Here is a 25,188-nt window from a genome sequence, read left to right on the forward strand (position 1 = left end):
GCGGCAGCAGCCTGCGGTTCAGCTGCAGGGGATAAGCCAGGCAGGGAATTCCGGGTGACCGGGAGGAGGAGGTGGCTGGAGGAGCAGGTCACTGGCTGGGCAGCAGAGCGGTGGCATGGGGAGATGGGGCTGCTGCTGAATCTTGTAGACAATGATATGTGAGAAACAAAGACCTGTCAGCTTCAGTTTTACTGCACATATTGAAATCCTTGTGCCTAGGGCATCTATGGGTCACTTTTTTTGCTAGCTTTGTAAAGTAGTATTTAAGATACAGTGATTCTTTTGGGATTTGACCTGATGATTTGGAGGAGACATAAAACTCCAGGATGAAAGATGATTTCTAAAACTAATAATAATAGGAATGACAAAATGTCCCCCCCCGACTACCTACATCCGCCAGCCAACTGTGTTTTTAATAAAAAAATTGCTACCTATACTGAGATCTGAGGTGGGATGGATTGCTGTGGGTGAATTCCCTGATCTCTTGCATTTGTTCATTTATTTTTGACATACATTCCATGAAGCAGCCTTGAGGAGGACATCTGTGAGTGACCACTGACTTTGCATGTGTCTGTTTCTAGTTTCCCCTAAGACTTTAATTTTTAAACACAGACATACATATTTCTGAAGGTGTTCTTCCTGCAGCGGCTGGAGTACAATGCTTACACATCCTTTTCATCAAGATTGAGAGTGTTGCAAATGTTAATTAAATCACTCATACGTGTTTTTCGGGGGAAAGATTGAACAGATAGCCTTTCACTGAAGCCAGTGAGCTTCCTCATTTCTAGGTGCACCTGAGCCAGCTGTCTAGCTGAATAAGGCATATTAAAACTTGATTCCAAGTCAATTGGAAGCTTTTGGGCTCCTGTTGGCCCCAGTTGATAATGGATTAGTTAAATACTTCATGAATGCACCTTTCAAATGACTTCAGGTTGACTGCTGCTGTGTTAACTGGGTGCAGAGTGTGAAAGAGGACTCCCGGGCTCATTCCAGACTCTCTTCCCAAGACCACTCCAAAGGGCAACTCTCACTCTGAGCTGTTGTTTTTTTCAGTACAGTCCCTTACACCTGACTTAGCTTGAATATTGTCCTGGGATAGCGCAGGGATGTCAGACGAGCACTTACGGAACTGTGCCATTTAAACTGTATGTAGTGAAGAGAGTGGTTCATTTGATGGGAAATTTTCTTTAATAGGTGCCTTTAAATTACATGCAGGAAAAAAATCACTGAAGTGTGGTGTAGTGTAATTTAATGCTGGGTTAAACGATGCAATCCGGTGCGTTTTCATTAGATGTTCTGAGACACTTCTCTAGCATTTATGCTTTAAAGGCTGTTGGATTGCCAGCTGCAATAACTATTTTGATTGCAGCCTGAGCTGATGGTGGGCATCCTACCAGAAAAATAATGTGCTCTGTTTTAATTATGGCACCTGCACTCCAAAATGGGAGCCTGCGTCACAGTAGATGGTAGAGTTGTACTTGATACAGTGGAGCATTATAATACACAACAGGTGGGAGTGGGAGCGTTTGCAAAGGGACGGAGATGTGGACTCTCCTGGCTGCCTGTTCTTTTTTTCTAGGGCGAAAGAAGTGGTCAGTTGTGGGTTGAACCTGCTGAGTGGAGCGGTCAGTGGGTCTTTGGTGCTCAACTCCTTCCGTAGGAGGATGAGGCAGTTTTCCACCGGGGAGGACTTTGGGGCATGAGGGAAGATGGTGCTATATCCCAGAGGTGAGACAGCTGGGCTCCATGGGGAGCTGCGTGCCCAGACCCCAGTGTATGGTCCAGGCCTTGGGCTTTGGCGACTGCTGGCGTGCCAAGGGGCGTTGGTGCTCGGGGCACTACGACAGCCTCTAAGGAGGTGGTGATGCCAACAGCAGCTAATTTTCACTGACATTGGTTCTAGAAAATCTGTTCAGTGAAGGCAAATGGGGAGCCGTGCACCAGAAATACTTGCAATGTTGGTGGCAAACCTGAGGCAAAGAATGAAGAAGGATGCAAATAAAGGATTTCTGTGTTGATTTGTTTTGGTATATTGATTTTTGCCGTACTGTGAAGCAAGGGCAAGCTTACGAAGTGGTATTTCTGGCACTGGTTTAGTTTGGTTCCTCACAGTAGGAGCAGAATTAAGCCCATGAAAAACACATTGAAAATCTCACACAATCAGTGTTGGCTCCAAGCAACTTAAGGGGATAATCACTCAATAATCCATTTGGCCAGAGGTACAGAAGAAATGGAAGATGATTATTCGTGCTGTTATTACCACCCTCACCTTGTTATGGTGCTTAATAAAAACAAGGAACAGAGTTTGCTGCTTTTCTTTCTCATTAGTGTATATTATTTTTTATTGCTACACTAAATAACAGTGATGTCAGAATTACCACTTCATGCATGAGGCCATTGGGGAATGATTTCATATTCTGGCTGCTGTCATGTTGAACCCATGCTTTAAATTTGCCTTGGGCAAATGGGCTGCAGATTTAGGAAGAAAGGCATGGGGAGAGCTTACCAGCCAGGTCAAAACAAGACAGGGTGTCCTGCCAAGCTTGGCTGTTCTGGGCCTGTGGAACAGGGGTGCTGAGGTGTTACAGGAGTGATTTGAGCATGGGCCTTGTTCAATTATTGTTTCTTCAAGAAAATATTGCCTGTGCTCTTGCTTGGAAAAGACGAAGACCTCAGAAGGGAGGAAGAATTTTCAATTGTGTGTGTTGGTTGAAAGCTTAAGAGGAAGAATACCTTTTATTTTGACTGCAGCTGCTTCTAGTGAGGAACGGGAGGAATTTGATCTCGCTTCTAGCACAGGTTTTCATTGCAGGAGGAGATATGGAAATTAGTGGCACAGAGGGTAGGAGTTGCTACGTAGATATTTTTCTTATTGAAGCAGTATTTCCTGCTTCCTTCTGAATAAGTTTAGTTTTTGCAATAATGGGGGCACTTTTCATTTTTCTGTGGGCAGAAAGGCTGTTTGATCTGAAGGGCAAGATGGTGTTTGGTCAGGCAGCCCATTTTCTTCTGTTTGCTCCAGGGACACTAGATAGACACAAATGAACCTCTGCAGTTAAGGGCCTGGAGAGATGGTTGGGTTTATTAATTTTTAGAGGTTCAGGAAGCCCAGAGGTTCCCATGAAAATTGTCTCTTCAGTCAATGTGGAATCTGTACAAGACTGAGAACAAACCTTCTGTTACAATTTCATGCCCTTATGCACAGGCCATCCTTTTCTTTTAAGGCCCTGTAACTAGAAAATACGAATACATGCTTAAGGGCAATGTTGTTTCAGGTAATTCCCATTGATTCTTATGGGACATGTGCACTTGCTTACAGGTGAGCAAACATGTAAATGTTGCCCCGAATTAAAAGCAATATCTGCAGAGTGGGGCCCTCCTAGTGCATAGACTGTGAACAGAATCCAAAAAGCTTAGTTCAGAGAGAACAGAACTACTTTGGATATAAAAAGCACAGACTACTCTTAACTAATTCCTAGATAATGATAAATCACTGTGTGGTGTTTAGTGGACGAAAAATTGACAGGTTCTGCTGTTTGTTGCATATATTTTATTAAAATTGGTCCATACGTTTCCTGGACTCTTTTGTGTGCATGAAGGTTTCAATAAGCCATTTTAATTAAACTGCAAAATAAATTAATAAAAAACTATGGCACTCTTCCTGAGTTCTGTGCATAATAAAACTATCTTGAACCCTTAAAAATCCTGGAACCTTTTATTTTTAATAAACAGGAGCAATTGTTCTTCCAGCTTGTACAGACAATGGATTTTGTACTGAGAGCAGGTAAGTACTTCTTTGCTGACATTAAAACTTGACTGTCATCATTGGCTGGCAACTGTGTGAACTTTTCCAATAACTAGAAATTTTGCTTTAATAAGGTTCTTTCTGGCAGAGCATGTCAGCTTTCATTAGTCAGAGTTCAATCTGTTTGAAATAATATTTAGGTGTACTAAACCAGAGTAAGAACAGTAGGGCCATTCGCTCGCTGTCTCTGGAAGTTGCCAGGGGGCTGGTGGCAAGTTTTAGGAGCAATTGCTTGGGCTGGAAATGGCAGCGTGCTACTACCTGACCCTGTGGTCAGGGAGAGGATGGTGGCCTCCGGAATTAAAGATCTGATTTTGTTCTATGGGTGTTTTCATCATTCCATCTAATATATGAGGAGAGGAAATACTCTGAATTGAATATATACTTACAGGTGTTTCTTAAGGAGATCAGAGTGCTTTGTATCAGAAGTGATCTTTTGCCCTCTCCGTAAGAAAGACTAGCTGCTGTATAAAAAGATGTGGGATAAACCTCTGAGTATGTTTGTAAGAAGCTTTAAACCTTCTTTCTTACTGTCATGGCCTGTTTATCTCATGCTACGTGTGTCCTTGTGATCCAGATTGAACACTCTTGAACCGAATGATATCGTGTGGCAGTGAGTTCCTTTAGTTACTGCTGCTACTGCAGTTTTACAAAAGTCTGGTTTTAGGACAGTTATCTGGCAACTGGGGATTGCGTCTGGATTTGTCCTTGATAATGGCAGGCAAGAATCTAAAATGAGATAGCTTTAAAACAAATGTTCCTTATGTAAATCTATTACGTAAATCACCTTAGCCAAGTGTAGGGAGAAGGCTTGTAGGTTATAAAACTGTAATTGTTTGTGAGGAATGTACATTAGCTGTTCTTGGGCTGTGTCAATACAGTATCAGGGATTTAGTGTTTGGGATCTAATGATGCCAGTTTAAAGTTGTTACTAAACACACTTTTGTAGTAAAATTAACAGTTGTTGCTTAGCACTAAGCCTGTAAGGAAAGCGGGTGGGAGGGTGAGACACAACACCGGGGCTATGACCCAGACTTGTACACCTGGGTTTCTGCGGTGTCTTGGGTCTATCTGCTAAACTTGTCCCATTTTTGTGGAGTTCTTTCTACTCTGACTTGCAGGCATGTGTCTGTATTCTAGGCATTTCCTGCAGTACATCTACTGATCATCTTGTGCAAACAATTTCGTGTCTGTGGGCGTTGATTTCCCCAGTGAGTGAAGAGGTGTTAACCATCAGAGTCTTCGCTGTGGTCCATGTTAGGTATTAGGATGTAGGATGCAAAGTGCTGTCCTTGCGATTGTTCTTGCAGGGTGCGGGTGGGGGCTGAGGAGGATTCCTAGAAACTTCAAACCTTATCCATTGTAAACTACAGAACAAATACTCTGAAGACAGCCACCTTGATGGGCTTTAATTGGTAACATAAGTTTTTTGCCTGCTATGCTGTTTTAGTTTGTGTTCAATTTAATGTAGCTTTTATAACGCTTCAGACCCTTATCTGATATTTTTACCCCAAGGTTCTCAAAACATGTTAGAAGTATTATTGAATAATGTCTTGGGCTCACTCAGCAACTTTAAATATTGCTCCCATTTCATGGATGGGGAAAAGTTATTCTGAAGGGCTCAGTGACTGCTCTGAGATCGCAGAGCTGGGGTTAGCAGAGCTCTGCAGAGCAGATGTGGTTAGCGAACAAGGTGTGAAGCAGACAGACTGGTTTAAAACAGGGTCAATGAAGAAATACATGAGTAGTTATTCTGGTAAGCTAGAAGGTGTTAAAAGCCCAGGATGGGAATTCAAGCTGTGCCAGTCTGTGTTCTTTAGCTCTGAAGCTCCCTGCTTCAGGCTCTGGTATATTGGCCGGGGGCAGCTGCCCCACTCTTTGATTTGTTAGAGGTCAAAGGCAGAAATGGTGAGCGTAACCTTCCTCTTGATTTTTTTTTCAGGTTAACGGGTTTCCAGCTGCCTGCTCCTATTGTGAGCACAGGGGTTGTGCTGTCCTTGTGGCTTGTGAGCGATTACGCGGTCAGTGCTCAAGGCTTCCAGGCAAACTATGAAGGTAAGTCTGCCCAGTTCAGTAATTATCTTAAATTGTATCTGCATTTTGCTTAATGGTAGGATGTGAAACTGAAGTGCAGAGTTTACACCAGGATATATACCTATGCAGACGTGTAATCCAAGACAGGAGTGCCTGGTTCTTGTATAATTCAATCTATTTTTGTTTTCAGAATTCAAATTGCTGCTCCCTTCCAAGGGTAATGTATTTTTTTCTCTCAGCACCTGCGCTCAAAACATCTTTCGAAGCTTAGTCTAACAGCAAAGCTGGAACGACTGAGAAGGAAGGGTAATGTGACAGTGGACTCTGCAGGGTTACAGCAAGCCCCGTGTCCTGCGTAGCCACTGGCGTTTACAGCTGAGACAGTGGGGACAGCGGAGGAGCGGAGGGGAGCTCAGATTAGTGCATTTTTCCTTTACGTTCTCTGTGTTTATTTGTTACTTTTCCTTGCACCTTCCTCCCCAAGTACTTAAATTCACCTCCTGCTTTTCTCATCATAAATGATGTCCAGTGTTTGGTGGTTGTGGAGGTAAAGGATTGTGTGCGAAGGCTTGGTAGCTTCAGAAAATCTTGGGCAGTGGAAGTCATCAGACACGTAAGAACTGTTCATAGTGGAAGGCAGGTCACGATTATAGTATCACCTCATACTGCTGGGGAAATGACGGGTTAACCATGTTAAAATTCAAGTTACGTTTATGTTGATTATTGAACCTAGAATGTTGTTCGTATCCCCATAAATGTTTTTCTTTAGAGTCCATAGAAGTTCTCAGCCCTAATAATAATATTTGGTAATGAGTCCTACTGGACAATTACTTAATACATTAAACCAAGCAAATGCCTTCATTTAGATGATGTAGTGATTCAACATTTTCTGCACTTGACAGTTGTTCCATTTCAGGGGAGTTCTGTTTAAATACCCTCTAATTTCTGATTAAAACCTTTGCTCTGCCTCGAGGCAGCAGTGGCACCAAGACATTTTTATTAGTCCTGAAGTGATCAGTGTGTTAGCAGGTGTTCAGTATGGCTCAGCAACGGTGCTAAAATTCCTCTCAGTCGGAGACCATGCTCTGTTCATTCCCAGGGTAAGTGCCCACTGGGGCTGTGTGGTGGCTGTGAGGACAGGTGGGCACAGCGGTGTGGTGAGGAAAGGCAGGTCCTGTTTCCTGTTTGCAAAATCTCTGCTAGGATGTATGTCAGTCACTGTGTCTAGACATGACAGTACATTGCTCCCAAATTGTGTGATAGAAGACATGTAGCTGTTTTTGTACTTTCTTGACATTCAGAGTTCATTTTTTGGCATTTACACACAGTTACTTGTACACTTTTTAATGTTTTTTTATTACTTCGATGCAGCAGGTAATCTTGTACAAAGGCTTGTCCCAGGGCTGCCCTTTAGTCACATATATTTTAAATTATCTGAAATTTATTTGACTGATGATTAGGAGGCTTTAAGGCAGATAACTGAGTGCATCTGCAGAGGGAAAAAAAGAAATGTCTTAAACCTTAACCTGAGCCACTGAATGACATGGAGCGTTGGTGTAAATGAGTGACGTGGAGCATTGGTGTAAATGAAAGCTTCATTTTGAGGGAGAGAAAGGGGCAGACTTGGTAAAAGTGCTGCCCTGAGCCTGCCTCAAAGCAAGCTACTTGCTATTTGGATTGTTGTTAACTAAGACTAAAGGAGGAGATAAGTGTGGTTTTGATCAAAGGGACATGCTGCTGCTGTAATGCTGTTTCAGTTCATTGGAAATCTACCACTCGGTGAACAGCTTGTGATTCGATAATTCATGTCTAAAGACAGAACAATGCATCAGAGTCCTTGCAGTAAATGGCTCCTTTATGATCTGCTATCAAAGCATGTTCATTATTCTCCTCCTCCCGTTAAGCAATCATTGGGAAATGCACTAAAAGAAACAGAATTTCAAAATTGGAACAAAAGATCTCAGGAACTTTTTTTAAAGGAGGACAGGAAGAAAGTATGTAGTTGGAGGCATCAAAGTAACACAAAAACATTGTGCTTAGCGATGTCTTCTCTACCCTGACCCTCTGGGAAATACATAAATTGAGGTTGGCTTTATCGAAGTTAACATCTTCCTAGCTTATCTAGTTAGTATGATGCCTGCACGATAAGATCTCTTACAGGTAATTTCTTGAAAACAACAAAGACATCTGCTCGTACCTGTATCTACGTTCATTTCTGGTTGTTTCAGGACGCATTTCAGCTGTTCATTTCACTGGCTGAAAAAGGGAGAGCTTGCGTGCAGTGGTGTTGGAATCTATTAAATAACATTTCCACTATGAGAAGTTCAGAGATGCTCTAAGAACAGATAGGCAGCGTGAGTTTCTGAGGCTTTTTGAAGGCCCAGGTAAGGCGGGTGCCAGAGGTGGCGGTGGAATTGAGGAATAGCCAGCTCTGAGGCTGCTGTGCTGTGATGCTTTCTTCTGGAGCTCACGGTTTTCTGACTTCATTATATGTTATTGTGCCTGGCTGCTAGATCTTCCTTAATCCTCTTTTCCTCATTGTCTGACTTCCTCATCTTTCTTCATTTAGTTTGGTGTGTGTTGCCAGCTTGTTTCTGTCTGCTTTCATTGTCTGATTCTTCATGTTCTCTGATCTCTCACTGTTTGTTGTGATTTTTCTCTAGATGCCAAATATTGTTTCAAAGCTCAGTAAACAGTAGGGATTTTATATTCATTCTTCTGTGGTGGAAGACAGTGTCGAAAGCAAACAGAGAGGCTGGTGTTCTTCCCCAGCCCAGCCATATCGTCAGGAGCGGACGTGGTTGTGACTGAGGTTGCTGCTGCTGGGGGTGCAGCATCTCCGGGTTCAAGGCCCCAGGTGGCAGCTTTGGAGATCTGACTTCTCTTCCCAGTTGTGGCGCGGATGGCTCTGCGGGATCTCGTGTTGGTCACGTAGGCTGGGGTCCCAGCTTCCAAGTTGCAAAACGAGGTCAGAACGGCTCCTTATCGCACATGCTGTTTTGAATTTGTGTTCATGAGTGCCCAGGGGTTCAGGAGCTCCTGTATGACACTGAGTAAGGGAAAACCCACAGCAGTATCACGGTTTGAGAGGAAACATGGTTAGATTGGCACAAATAACTGTTGTTAAGTGGATGATCTGGAAAACAGAAATGGGAGCAACCACTGCAGTGTGACTGGTTATGCAAAATTGTCAGCTGCTTCTTGCTGAATTAAAAGAACACAGAAAATTTAATTTCCATTTAAATTTAATACTTTAGAGATTCTTTTACCAAATATAAGCAGTTCTTATGAAGCTCAATTTCAGAACATATAATTTAGAAGATATTTAAATTAAGTGCTTTCATGCTTTTAGCATCCTTAAATTTGTTTTTTTTCCTGTTAAACTATCCCTGGAATTCCACATCATTTCACCATTAGCCTTGTTCACCCTCAGATGGTGGGATTTTTAACTTTTTTTATGACTAAATGATTCTTCTCAAAAATCCCAACCAGCTGTTGTGACGTCTTGCATTTCATTTCAACTGCAGGAGAATTTCGGAGCAGAGACAGCTATAAATAATCTAAGTTAGAATTTTACTAGGATGTGAATCTTGACAGTCTCATCTTGTGAAAAGTATTCTTGAAGATTTAATGACCAAAAATGACCAATGCTTCCATTTATTGCTTCCCCTGAAAGATGTGTGAAGCTAAAATGAAGGCACATGCCTAGACTACAATGTGAAATTAATTACAATCGTTGCTGCTGTGCACCTGATGAATACATAGTAAGTTGACATTTAAAATAAATTGGGCAAGTCTTTTACAGTAAGAAGAAAATTGATACAAATTCCACATCATTTCCTCAATAATGCTAATAACAGTTCATGATGAATAGCAGGTGGGCTTTTTTTTACTTTACTAATTACATCATTATTTGTAAACCATTACCTCTGGGCTGCCTTGTTAGTCCTGAGGGCATGAAAAATAGAAAGGGTTTGAGGAAAGATACCTGAACCTGGTCTTTATCACACATGACTAGAGCAATGCTGTAAACCACAGAGGCTCGTGAGCTTAAGGAAACTTTATGCTGTTCAAGGTTGCGCAGATCCTCTCAGAGACTTTTGGAGTGTTTATCAGATAAATACTAAGCGAGCAGTCCAGGCCTGAGGATCCTGCATAAAACTTGTTCCCACTCTGACGCTGTGTGTTACAATTTCTGCTGGGCTCAGGGGTGTTCTGGTAGCTGGGATGGGATGGCTGCGTGGGGGTTTCAAGTGGGGCGAGCGCTGACTGCGCGGGACGGGGCTGAGGAGGAGGGTGCAGTGTGACACTCGCAGTGACCCTGGAGCCCGGTGTCTGCACGGGGTGCTCGGGATGGGGACAAAAGAACAAGCAGGCAAGGGGAAAAGAGGACAGGGAATGCTAAAATGAAAAGCTGAAGCACAGGAAAGACCAGCGAGTGGTTGAGTTCATGGTACACAGCAGACTGAAAATGGGTTTTCTATATCCCAAGGGGGTAGCTGGTATGTCCCATGTCTGCTAACCAGATGCTTTCTTCAAACAGTGCAGAAATCCATAGAAGGCCCAGGGCTCTCTTGAGACTTCTGCAGCTGTGGCTAGGACAGTGCTGTCCAGTGGGTTTCTAGTAGGAACAGGAAGGAATTGGATTCTCACTTTGTCCCTGTTCTGCTGTATTGATGTTTTCCAGTCACAGTTTTCACTGTGCCTTAGTTTCTCTCAAATGGGATTATAATTTCATTCATGCTGTGCTGTATCGAAGGAGGGGTGCAATGATGTTGAATACATTTTTTAGGAATCCTCATCTATGTAACTTTTAGAGTTCTAGTGCTTGTTTGGCTTTTTTTTATTATTTTCCAAAAGCAAAGTTCAGTTAGAAATTCCTGGAGAGGACCAGGGCATTTCACCTCTGGACTCTTGCTGCAGAAGCAGTGCTGGGTAATGCAGCAAGATTTAACAGTAGGTGAAGATTTTTCTTCCCAAGACATCGTGTTTGATTACAGCTGCAACAAATTTGATAGCTGCAAACACTAAGTGCCTGATTGAAAAGAAACAATTATGCCTAGAAGAACACTGCTTATTTTAAGAAATTAGAAGTGTTTAAATGTGGAGGGAAACAGCCCCAAGTAAATGGTGCTGTTTTCCTTCATAATAAATACCCTTCTCTTTCTCAAGCACAAATATCTCATTCTTTAGAGGGTTGTTTGTGGACTTGTTCATACATATTTAGAAAATACAATTAAAAAATGGTTCCTGTCCCTCTTTGACCATTCCCAATGAAGTTTCCTGATTCTGTGCTGCACTGTAGATGTATTGCCACTGTGCATGAGTTGTGAAACTGCTTCATTTCTCTGTTTTCCCATCTGTCATTTGACTTCACAGTAGCAGTTGCCCCATTAATGGAAGAAGAATTGATCAGTTTAAGTTCTCTCTGTCTTTGGAAACAGAGTATTCAAGATTTTTGTGAAAAGAGGGGATAACTGTCCAAATCAGCTTCTGATTATGATAAAGACTAGCGCTGTCCTGAGGGAACACAAAGAAGTGGGGATTCCCCAAAGCCTTGGGCAAAGTGCAATTTTTTTGAAGTCCTCTGATAAATGGGGAAAATAGCAATCCCATTTTTCAAAGACCAGAGTGGAGGAATTTGGATGCACAAAAATCCTTTGTCTTTTGAAAATTGAGTCTTTAATATTAAACTCTGGGAAGAGTTTCTGAAAATTTGCTCTGATTTGCTTGTGGTATGAGTAAAACTTGGGCTCTGATGGTTTGGATCAGATTCACTGGGCTGCAAGAAAGTTCTTCAGTAACAGTTTAGATTTCAGTCCTATCTGCTTGGAGTTGACACTGGGGGATTAAAGCTGTTACAGGGACTAGAGAGTCTCTACGGCTTCAAGAGATACTTAGGTGAAAGGGTGGTGAAACAGCTGGGAGCAGCCTCCCAGAGATGGTGTGGGCTGGCCTGTGGTTCCCTGGCCACTCGGGCTTCTCCAGTGGCTGCTCAAAGCTTATTTTCCATCTCTGTAAATAAATTTCAGAACTGTCAGGCTAGTACTGAATAGGCTAAAACTTTTTAAAGCCATAACTGAACGTACTTTTTATGCCAAATTGCCTTCTGAGCAAACACCATATTGAGTTCATTTAAACATCCAGCTGGGTCCCAAATCTTTCAGTACCTAAATCATAATTTGAAGCATACAGGGTTCTTCATAAATGTACTGGCTTGATGCTTTTCTCCTTTTTTCAGACCAAGACAAATGAATCTGAATCCTCAGTTGCAGCAAAGTACAGGTTAACCCTTGTTCTGGTGGCAGCGGGAAGGATGAAAGCTCTGAGTCTTGCTCTGCTGCTCCTTTTTTTCTGGAAATTTCTTGCTTGATTTGTCTGATGATTGAATCTCTGCAAGAGATTGTCTAATGTGTTCAAAACCAAAATGACTTTGCAGTTGAACGCCAGGATCTGGATGCCAGAGTGTATTGACTCTAACAGATACTTTTACTTTGGCCTGCTCAGTACTGGGCATGTTGAAGGTATGGCATAAAGCTTTCAAGGACTGTGCAATACCTTTTAGGACTTCCTTTTGTTTTAATAGATATAGTTCTCTTACCTTCCATTCAGTCAACTGCTCCTGCAATTTTTGCCATTTCATCCTTATCTGCTGTGCTTAATGTACTTTCCCTTAGTGGCGTTTTGTTCATTTTGTTTCCTATGCCTCCTAATTTTAGAATCAGTTGTGACCTGGGAAAGATAATAGCTTTGTCTCCCTCAAGCTGCCCTCTCCCTCTTCCAGTCCCACTGTGTCTCACAGGCTGAGTTAGGGTCATGTTGGAGTCGGTGCGCAGAAGGGACAGCTCCCCAGGAAATCCTGTGATGTGGAGGGGAGGTAGGTTTGGTGAGTCAGCACATGGTACCAAGTTAGTGGTGAATCTAATAGTGTTGCATGCTTCCCTTAAAAAGAATAAAGAAAATTCATATTGGGATGAGGAATGTGATTACAAGCAGTGCTGGTTTGCTTCCACACGTGCTTGCTTTAGCTTCAGGCACATAATCCCAGTTGCTTGGTGCCTGTGATTATTAAAGGGCGTGTACCAAATTTATGAGAGTTAATAAGGTGCTAAATACAAAATGAGCCTAGCATACTGATGTTGTCTTTCCATTTAGACGATGTTTATTATTTTAAAATACCTGCTAAGTTTCAGGTGAAGAGAGCTCTGGTGTTTCCGGGCTTGGAGCAGTATTAGTCTGTGCTGTTTGACCTTCTCCAATGGTGGCTGTAACTCGTGAAGTGATTCCTAAATTTATAAATGGCCAGAGCTTCATGCCAAATCCACCCTATTACTTTTCATTATTAAAGAGCTGTACTCAAGAATTAAAGTTTTAATTAAAAAAAAGTTTGTAGCCCTCACAGTTTGTAGTGATAAAGCTATGGAGAAGAACAGCATGGGAAGTCATAAAACGGTGGCTCTCTGAACGTGCCAGCACAGTGGGTTCAAAATGCCCCTTTGTCTCTATGAGGCTTTAACACGGTAACTTTGAGATGTTCATTACTGTTTTAAACTAATTCACAGCAGATGATTGCAGCAGAACTGCAAGGCTGGTTTGTTCCTTTCAGCATCTTTCAGCTGTCTCTAGGTTGTTTGCAAACAGGGAAGCCTGGCTACACTTGGTGCCACTATGCAGGAGCAGCAGCCTGGACTCCAGCATTTTCTGTGATGTTGGTATGAAGTACTGTTACCAGTCTGAAAACGTGCTGATAGGATTAATTGTGTTGAATTGATGATAAAAAAATTAATGTGAAGATTTCTCTGCTCATTACATGTTATTCTTTTGATAGTTAATTTGTTCAAAGCTGTAATTAATTTATATTTTAGAAAACTTCCCATCTGTTGTATTGTGGAACTGCAGAACCTGAAAACCTTCCTGAAGAGCTGAAATCCTGATAGTTGCAAATTAGATGGAGTGCTGTGAAGAGAAATTGCCTGTATTTTGTATGTAGGCCCACCATATGGAGAAGCAATGAAATAGCAGAGGGCAGTAGTAGATGACCCAGGAGTTCTCATCTAATCCTATGTACCAAAAATTGTTTTATTAGTTTATTTTGCTGCAGTAACTTGCTTAGAGCATTCAAACCAGCCACAGAGATCAGCAGCTGAGATCTTAAATTGACTGTGCTGGCCTTACGCACTTAGTAATACTTATTGTCACTGAACCTTATTGTTCATGTTTATATCGTAGCAGGTTTGTGGATGAGTTGCCTTGTTTTGAGTCACAATGATGTTTCCAAATGACTCTGAAAGAACTGATTGTTCTAGACACAAAGTGTTGTGGTTTAACCCCAGCTGGCAGCTCAGTCCCACAGAGTTGATGGCTCCCCGCCCCCCGGCGGGATGGGGGAGAGAATTGGAAGAGTAAAAGTGAGAGAACACATGGGTTGAAATAAAGACAGTTTAATAGGAAAAGCAAACGCCATGTGCGCAAGCCAAGCAAAACAAGGGATTCGTTCCCCACTTCCCGGGCAGGGGTTCAGCCATCCCCAGGAAAGCAGGGCTCTGTCACACATAACGGTGAGTTGGCAAGGCAAACACCATTGCTCCAAACATCCCCCCTTCCTCCTCCTTCCCCCAGCTCTATACTCTGAGGTGTGAGGCCATGTGGTGTGGGATGTCCCTGGGGTCAGTTGGGGTGAGCTGTCCCAGCTGTGCCCCCTCCCAGCTCCTTGTGCCCCCCAGCCCCCTCGCTGGTGGGGTGAGAGGCAGAAAAGGCCTTGGATCGGTGTGAGCAGGGCTCTGCAGGAACAAGGACATCCCTGTGGTGTCAATACTGTTTCCAGCACAAAGATAAGACACAGCCCATACCAGCTACTGTGAAGAAAATTAACTCTATCCCAGCCAAAACCAGCACACAAAGCAAGAACTCTACAGATTGTGTTTGAATGTTGATATTCCTATGTCTGAAATGTCTCAGTCCATTTTAATACATGGGGATTAAAAAAAGCATGGGTGGATCATAATGGACATCGTGCCTGAAAGAGAAGGGATAGGAACAAAACCGAGGTGTTACCCCTTCTGTTTTCACTGCAGCCTGTCAAGGAGCAATAAACCTGGAGGGAAGCAGAAAGCTCGAGTCTCGCTGGAGGGAGAGGCAGTGATGTGGTGACACTGTCTAATGGTAAATAGCGAAAGGATAACGTAGCCCTGCCGCAGCTTTGCTTCCTGCTCCTCTGTGCTGGAACATCTGGCAGGGTTTTGCTGTGAAGGAGCATGGTGGGGAGGAGCAGGAGGACGCTGTGCACCACGCTCAGTTTAGGGTTCATAACACGCACTTGTGAATGCGTGCGTAGAGCTGTTAAAGCGATGCTGAAACATGCAGCTATTCAGTCAGCACAGTGTGTTTTAATTTGCTTCTTGTTTGCAAGGTGTTAGTATTTGGGCTACATGATAAACCGAGATACCAAATAAGCAGTAAGGCAATGCAGTGTTGTCAATAATATTGAGTGACAGGATTGTTTTACACAGGGTAGCGCCTGGAAGAGAAGTAGTTTTATAATTAGATTTAAAGCATAGCATTGGATTGATTCTGTCTCCAATTAAGTGTTTTCTACCTAATTAAAAAATTTGGTTGGCAATAGGTTTTGCCTATCATATGGTTTCAGATTTTTTTTATGGCTGCTCTTTGGAATTTTTCCACAATGTCTCAGCTCTGTAGCTGTGTCCCTGTTTGTCATCAGCTGTTTGCAGTGTGCAACTACTGTTTCATTTAATGTACCATATGCATATTGGAAACAAGTGGTTTTGCAGTCAACTGTTCTGTTCAGTCACTTGTTTGGAGTGGTGGATGCAAACTTGATGAGAGAAATAGTAAAGTATCTGGTCCAAGTCAGTCAGCTGGGCTTTATATCCCAAATTAGCCAGAGTTCCTGCCAGTGCTTCTTGCTCCCCTTTGCTGCTGGTCTGTGCTAGCACTGGAAGAACTGGTGTTGGCTTGACAGTGAATATGTTCCTTTGATGTCTTGGCTGTGATATTAAAAAGAAAAGACTACAGAATTTGATAGTAGTTTAGGCAAGAGCCATTGTTTTATAAACAACTTTTAAAGGGTAAAAATCTAACTGAGAAAGTGAAAGTCAGGTTGTAAACCCTATTTTGCTGTTTATTTCCAGTTATCTGTATCTGTTTACTCCCTTTTGTTCCATGGAGGAAACTGTTTCCATTGTCAGAAGCATATTCCAGTTATCAGTGGCATTTCAGCCTTGAAAAGGAAATGAATGGCAAATTGGCATAACAGTGGTGACTCAATTATTTTTCACAGCCTTGGCAGGAACTGGTGTAAGTGCTGCTCAGTCTGATACTTGCAGATGATGTCCAATGAATTTGCTGAAGTAAAATCAAACAAACAAGCTAGGTGTTTGCCCCTTGCAGTGTTTGAGCTTGATGCTACGTCAGGTAGTCAGGCACTAGTAAAACAAAAATCTCGATTGGAAGATGAAGAAATAAATGTAATTAGCTGTGCTGGCCACTGTGTTTTACTGGGAAGTGTGGCTGGGGACACTTGCCCTTGTGTGTGAATGGGCACTTCTTCCGGTGGGGGGAGTGTTCAGGTGCAAATACCTCCTGGTGCTTGAAGCTGAAATTAGCTCCATTGCCAGCAGAGGTGCAGTTTGGCTTTGAATAATGTGAGTCAGTCAGTGCTCAAGGTCAAGTGCTTGTGTGACTGGTACTGTTTGTAGCATTGGCTTAAGAAAGCAGCAAGCTCTGGGCCCTGGTGACTTGCAGAAGCTGCATCTGAGTGAGGGGAAATAACTTAAAAGCTCCATTTCAATCACTTGTCTCGTCTGTGGTGTGAGCCTGTGACTGACAGTGGCACGGGGCCGGGCACCCAGCTGGCGTAAACTGCGTGTGCTCTGATCTCAGCCCATCTTCTTGGTGCAGTCACAATTCCAGAGCGGTGCCGGTGCTGAGCACCCATCAGGGTGTGGGGAGATTTACCTGTGGGTTTGGGTGGCGGTTTCAGGGGAGCTGCTGTAGGCAGATGATGCCCAGCAGCGAGGAGGCTGCAGGCTGGGGTTTTGTTGGACCATTTGATTGCCAAAGCTGATGGTGCAGCTTCTCGCGGCACTGCTTGTTCCCAGAAGCTTGGGGTGTTAGTGCTGGAGAGCCTGTGCTGCTCAGTAGGACGTCTCGTGCTGTGGCAGCCCGGAGTCACTGCTCTGTAAGCGTCGGTGCGAGAGGTGCCGTTGCAGCGTGGGATTTGCGTCATGAACACAAGGGCAGAGGGTTGGTGGCTCTGGACGTGCTGTTCCGAATTCCTCTTGCTGTCTGTGTATGTTAGTGGTGTTCAAAGAAGGGTGGGGGGAAAAACTTGTATGGAAGACTGTGTGTTTTTCAGATATCCTTACAGCTTTCCCTCTGAGAAGCGGCGGAGCGGGTCCCCGTTTCAGTAAACGTTGTGGCAGACGCATTGCTCTCCATTATGACTTCAGATTAAAACACCTCCCTGGGGAAGGAAGAGTCAACCTTCCTATTCTTTTTCTTTTTAGCTATACAAAAGATTTTTATTACTTAAATGAGCTCCTAGCAAGTCTGCCTTAATATACTACTAATTGATTTTAAGACTTGAAAGCAGCAAAGCTTATTAGCATTTGCTGACTCAGCTAGAACCCTCCCCTCCCACATACTAGAGGATGGAGAGAGATATTGACCCATGTTGCTGCAGCACTAAATGAAGTTGACGGAATATTAAGTGTCTCATACTGGCATTTGATTTGCATATGCAAATGAGATCAATCAGTGCAGATGCAGGAGAGCAGGAATGCTAATGCTTTGCAAATAGGATCCAGTATTAAGCATTTAAACAAACATCAAGTGACACTTGCTCAGCTACAATACAGGGACACGTTTCTGTCAAGGTCCCACTGCTACTCCCCTCGCAGTACAGCTGCTCGGAGATCAGCCCGTTTTAGAGAAGAGCGTATGGGAGTAGTGCAGAAAACACTGAAGAATTTACAAGACTTTACTGTTGCTTCTCCTTTCGTGGCATTGGAAATGGAGGGCTCTTTGTGCTTGAGATGTATGTGTCTGACCTGTGAGTTACTGTCTGTGACTGGACAGGTGAAAGGTGTTGAAAATCAATACCTGAAGTCTTGGCACAGCTGTGCAAAAGTACTTTATGAAGGATTCTCATTGTTGTGGTTCTTTCCTAAAACCTTCATTTTTTTTCTCCCTTCTTGCTCTTTTTTTTTCTTTCGCATATAATAGAGGGACATTTCTTTTCAATCAAGGAATCTATTTGCAGAACATGTAGTTGTTAGATGCATTTGGTTTTGTTTCAGCATACATTTCCATAAAAAGTCACCACTAATGAGCTGTGCGAAAATTGCAGACTTAGTGCCAAGCCAATTTGGTTAAAAGGCTTGTCCGTCCTTCATTACCATTTGATCCTTACACATGCACAATGTGCTCGAGCAGGTACAACCGTGGTAGCTATAAAAAGAAAGGTGAGATGCTGAAGATAGTGTCACATCTCTGAAAAAACCCTTGTTGCTACTAATGCAGCTGCTATTCTTTATTTTTTTTCTATCTCCATATGTTGGTTTCCCGTTATATCTTATCAATGGATCAAGGTTGTGAGAATTAACAAAGATCTTCTCAAAAACTTTTCATAGTTAGAATTGGCTGATGTGTTTCCTAATTATAACAAGTGTTAAGGAGGTTTTTGGTCAGTTTGTCTTCCAAATCGACTGCCATTGAAATTCTGTTGACTTTGAAAATCTGCATCCTGGGCTTTCATTTCCCTGTTGGGAAGGTGTTGTGGTAAGTGACCTGACCTGGATCCAAATCTCTGATCTTAATTGTTGGTCCATCCTGTGTTCCCTTTGTAGAATGAGATTTCCAAGGGTCCACAGTCACCAACTGAACCAGTTTCTGTATTCTTGATGTCAGGGTTCCTTACTATATACTTCTCTGTTTGCATTCCCAGAGATGGTTATGTTTAATTGTTTTTATTATGTTTTAATTTGCTTCTAGGATGTTGTACAGAACTCTGTGCACCTTGGCAGAGGAGAGAGCTATTTATAACTACAGGTTTTATTGTTGCGGTCTTCTGATGTGACCAGAGGTTTGAATACTAGTTCAATCCTGGAGCTGCCTGTAGAAATCCACCAGCCTGGAAAATGTTTCTTGCACCACAGGATTCACAAATGCAATTTTGGAGGTCACTATCTAATAGTTATAAAATTTATCAGTTTGTTTCTGTGTGCGAAGAAAGGAACAGTGGGGCTGGTCCTCAGCTGGAGAGATCAGCTTGTGCATGTCTTGAATGAGCTGGGACTTCTGCAAGAGTCCTCATCATCTTAAACTGCTTTCAGTGGTCAATCTTTTTTCCTTTAGTGGGATATGTATTTGAGTGTCTACATCTTGATTTAGGCACATAAATAAATCTTGCAGCTGATACACAGATCAGATATACTTTAGAGGAAATTGTGTGTATGGATTGCTGAAAATACAGACTACAGCTGTCTATATGCAGCAATTTAGGTAGGAATAATTAGTCTAAGCTCCAGTTTCTCCATTAGTAGGAGGCTGGTTGACTTTTGATTATGTAGGCAAGGCAATTACTGCAGGAAAAAGAGCAAGTGGTTTGGCTGATCAGCTTTGCCTTCAGTGGCTTGTGAACTGGACTTACCCTTCATAGCAGTGGTAGCTGGGGCATCAAAAGCAGTTTGCAGAGGCACCAAAAGGCAGCCTGCTTGACTAAGTCACAGAAAACCTATCCCACCAAATCCTCTGACACCTGCTGATTGGATCTAAGCTCCTGTGAGACATCTCCTCTCAATCCATTCAAATCCACCTTGCCTGGATGGTAATTCCTTTCCCTTTTCTTTACCCAGTGGTATTTCTTTCTGGTTTTGAGATTAAAATGTCATCTGTCCAATAGAACCTGACTGTAAATCAGTAAGTAACTCCCAAGCAGTTTGGGGCTTCCCTTACTGGAGGAGCCCTGCTCAGTCTGTAACTGAAGTTTTGCATTGCTCGTGCCTCCTGGTGGCTTCTCTGAAGAACAGGACAAGCAGAAGGTCCCAGCCCCTCCTCAGGTGATAGGGATGCAGGCCAGCAGGAGGGGTTGCGTGTGGAGGGGGACAGGAGCGTTGGCTCTGGGTGTTCACAGGGTTGAGCTATGTTAAGCAGAAAGCCTCGTGTTTTAGATGAGGGATTGATTGAACCCAAGGAGGTCAGTGTTCAGGTCTCTATCAGCTCTGCTCTTGCCCCGACACTGAGTAGGAATGGGGGTGATTCTTAGCCTTGTACTTCTCTGTGCTCGCCTCTTACCTCCTTTGCTGAGTCCTTTTCTTTGGTCTTTTTGTCACTCCTGTGTGCAGAGAACTGTGTGGTGTCACACAGGCATCTCTCGTGCATCTGAAGAGCCCTTTAAGCACTCGTCCTGCCCTCTGAGGAGCAGGACAGGGTTCTCCTATTGTCCAGCCACCTGTGTGGCTCTGGAGAGCAGAGACGTTGAGAGCTAAACCAGACTGTGGAAAAGGCCTCTATGTATGTATTAGACTGCACAGTCAATGCATCTTCAAGAAAGCTTAAATAACAAAAGGCTACTACTCTGTGCAGTATACCTTTTGGTTTAGGGTTTTGATCAGCTTAAGTAGAGTAAATCTATCTTAATTCAAATTAAATGAGTATTTAATTAACTTTATCTCCGCTTCCAGAAGTGAATGCACATGCTACATGATGATCTGTGTCTCTGACTTCCATGCGTTCTCTCTTTGAATAATATTTTGAAGAAAACAGTATGGTTAGCTGTCAGCCATTTAGGATGTAAAAAAAAAAAAGCCCCTCCTCCTTCAAAACATTTCCTTTTGTGCAGCTTGTGCTCAACTGAAATTACTAAGTTTAAAACTTCACAGCACGTGACTGCTTACAGCTGTATGCAGCTGGAAGGGGATACACTGCTCTTCGCTTGAACACATTGGTTACTTCAGCTGAGGCACTCTGAATTCAATCTGAAAAACTGAATATAAGTTAAAGGAAAATAAAGTTGTAGTTGTGCCCATGATGCATGTTAAGGGATCAGGGTGGCAAAAAGTCCTTCACTGCTCTGCTCTGCTTTATTCTCTGTGATTTACTTAAATTGAATTTTGTTAGTGAGTCCCCAAATCGTAGTCAAACACAGACTGATGCAGCTGACCCCAGCAAAACTTCATGTATTGAAGGATGCTGGGCAATTATTTGGGGTTTTACCTTGAAATGCTGTTCTCAGGCCCTGCTAGGGCTCTCCAACAGCTGTAGTGGTTCACGGATGGAGCTCTTTGCTTCTGTTATACTAATTTTTCTGTTCCTTGAGTAGCAGCAAGGTGTTTTGTATTGCGCTGTACAAAAGCTGTTGATGCAGATACAAGCTATGTTAAGAATGGTTCAGCTTCCTCTGTATACACAGAAAGGGGGCATGTGTACGTGTAAGAAGATTTTTCTCCTGTTCTAATATTTTCTTTGTGCCCTAAGTATCAACTGCCTTTACAATTCTCACTATTCATTATCATATCTAAAAAATGGGTAGGAGAAAAGACATTTACTTGAACGTGCTTTTGCAGTTCATGTGTCTGGAAAATGCCACATACAGATATTTGAGGCTGAGCAAAAGCAGCGATGCTTCATTCAGAGCATGAGCTGCTGCTGTGTGAGGAGACTATTAACAACAATTTTAGGGAGGTGGCAGGAAACAGCGCCTGTAACACTGTCAATATCTAGATGAAAATGTAGTTTTACATGGCTATCTGCTTTGCCATCCAGATCAGAGATGATTCAGTGTTCAGGGTGTTTGGGGCTGTGTTCAGGGAGTCTCGGAGCCCGTAACCAGCGCAGAAAGTGCAAATTGGTTCTTTCTCCAAGTATTAGAAATGGCGAGATAAAATGCCGTTTAAAGAAGGGGGAGAATCGGGGGGGAGGAGGAGTGTCATCAGTCTGAGTTTGTTGTTATCGTTCTGATTATTATGGGCTGATGTGTCTGAAGATGAAATGGCTGGAGCATTATCTCAGTTGCTCTGGTGGTTTTTTTTATCAGCTGTCACTTTCAGCAGCTGCTTCTCAGGTGGGGAAGGTGACTATGGCTTTATGCTCTTGAGTCTTCCATATAAACCCTATCATGTTATTAGAGAGGAAAAACAATGATTATTCAAGCACAGAAAGGCTCAGTGATATTATTATTATTCATAAGAATAGGTCCTGTCAATCCAGAGTCTCCGAAATGTAGAGAAAAATAAATATGACCTGGCTTTCTTTCACCTTGTGGAAGTACTAACAGATCTGACCCATGTTCCTTTGTAGCTGAGCTGTACCGAGCCTTGGGAAGTGCATTCTTTCTCTAGAGGATAGTAAGGCCTGGTATAAAATAACAGGCAGTCCAACAATGAAAAATAAAATAAAATGGAAAAGCTGAACTAAGCATGCTACAGATGAAAATATTTAGGGAAAGTTATTCAACATGTTTCAGTTGCTTGATAACTCTGGTCAGTGGGAAATACTCTTGGTGGAAAAATGAAACACTCAGATAAAATAATAAAATTTGATGTAAACAGTCTGCTCCCACCAATTTTACATAGAAAACTGCAACAGGTTCCAATTTGTTCCTGAAAATTGGCTTTTACACATTCTCTTTTGTACTGGGAGTATTTAATCCCTAATGATTGTCTAGTAATTCTGCATTTTTACTGCAAAAACTTTAATTACTTAATGGTGCTTAATTATTAGATATGTTGGTCTGATATGACCAATGCCCACTTGAAAGGAATGAAATTGAACATCTCTTAAAAGAGAGTTAGATTGGGTTCTAATATAAAATATTGCACATATTTTGTCCAGACTTTGTGGCAAGAGCTTAAATGATGTTAGTGCTGAATGTCCTCACACAGATCGTGTGAAAGCAGATACAGCTTTTTCTGAAAACTGCCCAGAGTAAATTTACAGGCACATCTCTGCATCCTGAACCTTTTAACATCAAATTACTGGCTATCCAGTTACCTCTCAGTAAAGAGGATGCTTTTAGAAAACTTATTTTTTTCTGGGCAGTGAACATAATTATGCCAACTGTAGCTGGTCAAAATGGATGATTTCAGTTGAAGTTCCTGCTTTGCAGCATCACAGGCCCTGCCCAGTGCTGTAATATGCTGTATAAACTTAATTATAAGAGAAATCATTTAGTTTGTAAGTTAAGTGTATGACCTTGAATTTATGCAATAGATAGAAAGCAAAATGTGTTACTTAAAGGCATTTATTTCCTTAAGTGTAAATTTTTATTAGCTGTGTCTGAGTATCCCGGTCATAAAATTGATCATGTTGTCTTTAGATTGGTTTCTGAAAGACGTGAGGGATGCAATTACGCCCTGTGTGTGTAGACTATTTTTTTAACCCAGTATTTCAACTAAATTTAACAGGGATTAGGTGGTGTAAAAGATAATTCATGTCCTGTGAGGTGTACATTAAAAACAATGTACCCAACAAAAACACAGCAGCAATGACCAGTTTGGAAAGATGAAGCTGATGTCTCAGATTTGTGTGATGCTATCCTGAGGTTTGGTGGTCAGAGGAGACAAGAAACCACCTCTGCTTTGGAGGAAAAACCAAAAAACCCCAAACAAAACCAAAAGACCCCAACCAAATGCCAAAAACCACTGGAAAGATCTGTCTCGTTATTTGATCTTCTTATTTGTTCAACAGTTTCATCCATTCCTTAACACATGGACGTGTCTGGTGCTTTGCCTTGAGAGGTAGCAAGTGCATTTTGCCTGTGTTTCTGTGCTGGCAAAGACTGAGTAAAAATAAATCAAAAGTGGATACATACGCACATGGCCCCTTGAATACTGACCGGTAAAATGTCATGTGCACTCACGGAAGGTTGTTTGTGTGCACAGTCTGCGGTAGTCTCACCCCATGCAGTTATAAGCAATCTGAGAGGTATTATTTCTTTATATTTATTTCGCTCACACCAAAGTAAACAAGTTGCAGAAGGACAGATAACATCTTGAATGCGCTTTCTGTGAGGTCATCGGCTTGCTTTGATCAGCTCATAGATGTTATTTTCTTCAGGCTGACACAGCTGTGATAGTTATTTGATTATTCTTGTTATTTGCATGAAAATTATAACTAGTTACTTGATAAAGTCACAGTGACTGCTTTCTGCCCCCAGGGAAGCACTGTGCTATGCTTTATCTTGGAAATTTCACAGTGAGAGATCTCCTCTGTAAGGCTAAAACTGAACAGTTCATCTTATCCCTCTTTGCTTCTCTCTCCAGAGTCTCTCCTCTGCCCTGGCCACAGCTGCTTGACAGACGAGGTCTTCTAAAATACCTTTCACTCAAAGGATTCACTCGTACTGTTTTCATACACTTTGGGTACAGTTGTTGTAATTAGACTTCTAGTTTTTTCCAGCTAGGAGTAGCCTCACAGCTGCCGAGCTGTTCTGCTCTTGCAGTGGAGAGGTACCATCCAGCTGGTCTTTGGCCGGGTTCAGCGCAGTCGACTGCTGGGCGTGCACTGAGGAGACGCACTGAACTCCTTTGCTGTTCATTTTCATTGCTGGTTGGTTTGTTTGGTTTTTTCCCCAGAGGTTCTAGTTATTTCTTCCTAATCTTTCAACTACTTTCAAGGCCAAAACAGTTTCATGCACAACTTGTACTGAGATTTCTAAAGGAATTTACAGTTCTAGCTATGAGAAGTGTTTTATAGCATTGGTGTAAATCCAGATGTTTGTGTGGTCTCTGGGTCAGATTTTCATATCCAGGTATTTCTGTATTGGGAAATACTGAATCCAGAGGACAGATCCCATGCCATTAGTACATTTCAGACTGGGGAAAATATGAGCTCATTCATTCAAAATAGATCCTTCTGCCAAAGAGATATAAATACACATTGATGCTTCAATATTGTGGCCTCCATTCTTGATAATAAGCAATTGAGAATGGAGGGTGGGGAATTTGGCAGTTCTGTCGTTACTTCCATAAACAGTAGGGATGGGATGGCTGGGTATTTTCAGCTTAGCATAAAAGCTGAAGAAAAGAAAGGGGGTGGGTATAAAAAGCATAAAAACATGGGTTCCAACAGCTTATTGCTGCAAGAAGCGGCTAGTTTCCGAGCATTTTTTCCTTCTTATTTTTTTCCGATGGTTTTTAAGAAGATTAGTCTTTCAAATGCTCATTTATGTACTATGTAACATCCGAAATGTAATTAGTAGACTTCTCCTCTTCCAGGATTCATAACTTTCTCCTGTGCCCTGAGATGCATATGTGAAAATGGTATCTCCTACTTGTTTGATGAAGAGCACTTTAATTTCATGATTGTTTTTCCTTGGCCTTATGGAA

The 25,188-nt window shown here is 42.3% G+C and overlaps 1 protein-coding gene across 1 annotated transcript in view; it reads left to right on the forward strand.

Moving 5' to 3' along the window:
• Positions 1-25,188, forward strand: part of CSMD2 (CUB and Sushi multiple domains 2) — a 305,966-nt gene that overhangs the window by 40,763 nt on the left and 240,015 nt on the right. Inside the window, 1 exon segment of the mRNA XM_074850802.1 lies at positions 5,748-5,860. Within this exon segment, the coding sequence (XP_074706903.1) occupies positions 5,748-5,860 (113 nt within the window).

The sequence above is a fragment of the Strix aluco genome, chromosome 26 (genome assembly GCF_031877795.1).
Source record: "Strix aluco isolate bStrAlu1 chromosome 26, bStrAlu1.hap1, whole genome shotgun sequence".
Classification (NCBI taxonomy): domain Eukaryota; kingdom Metazoa; phylum Chordata; class Aves; order Strigiformes; family Strigidae; genus Strix; species Strix aluco.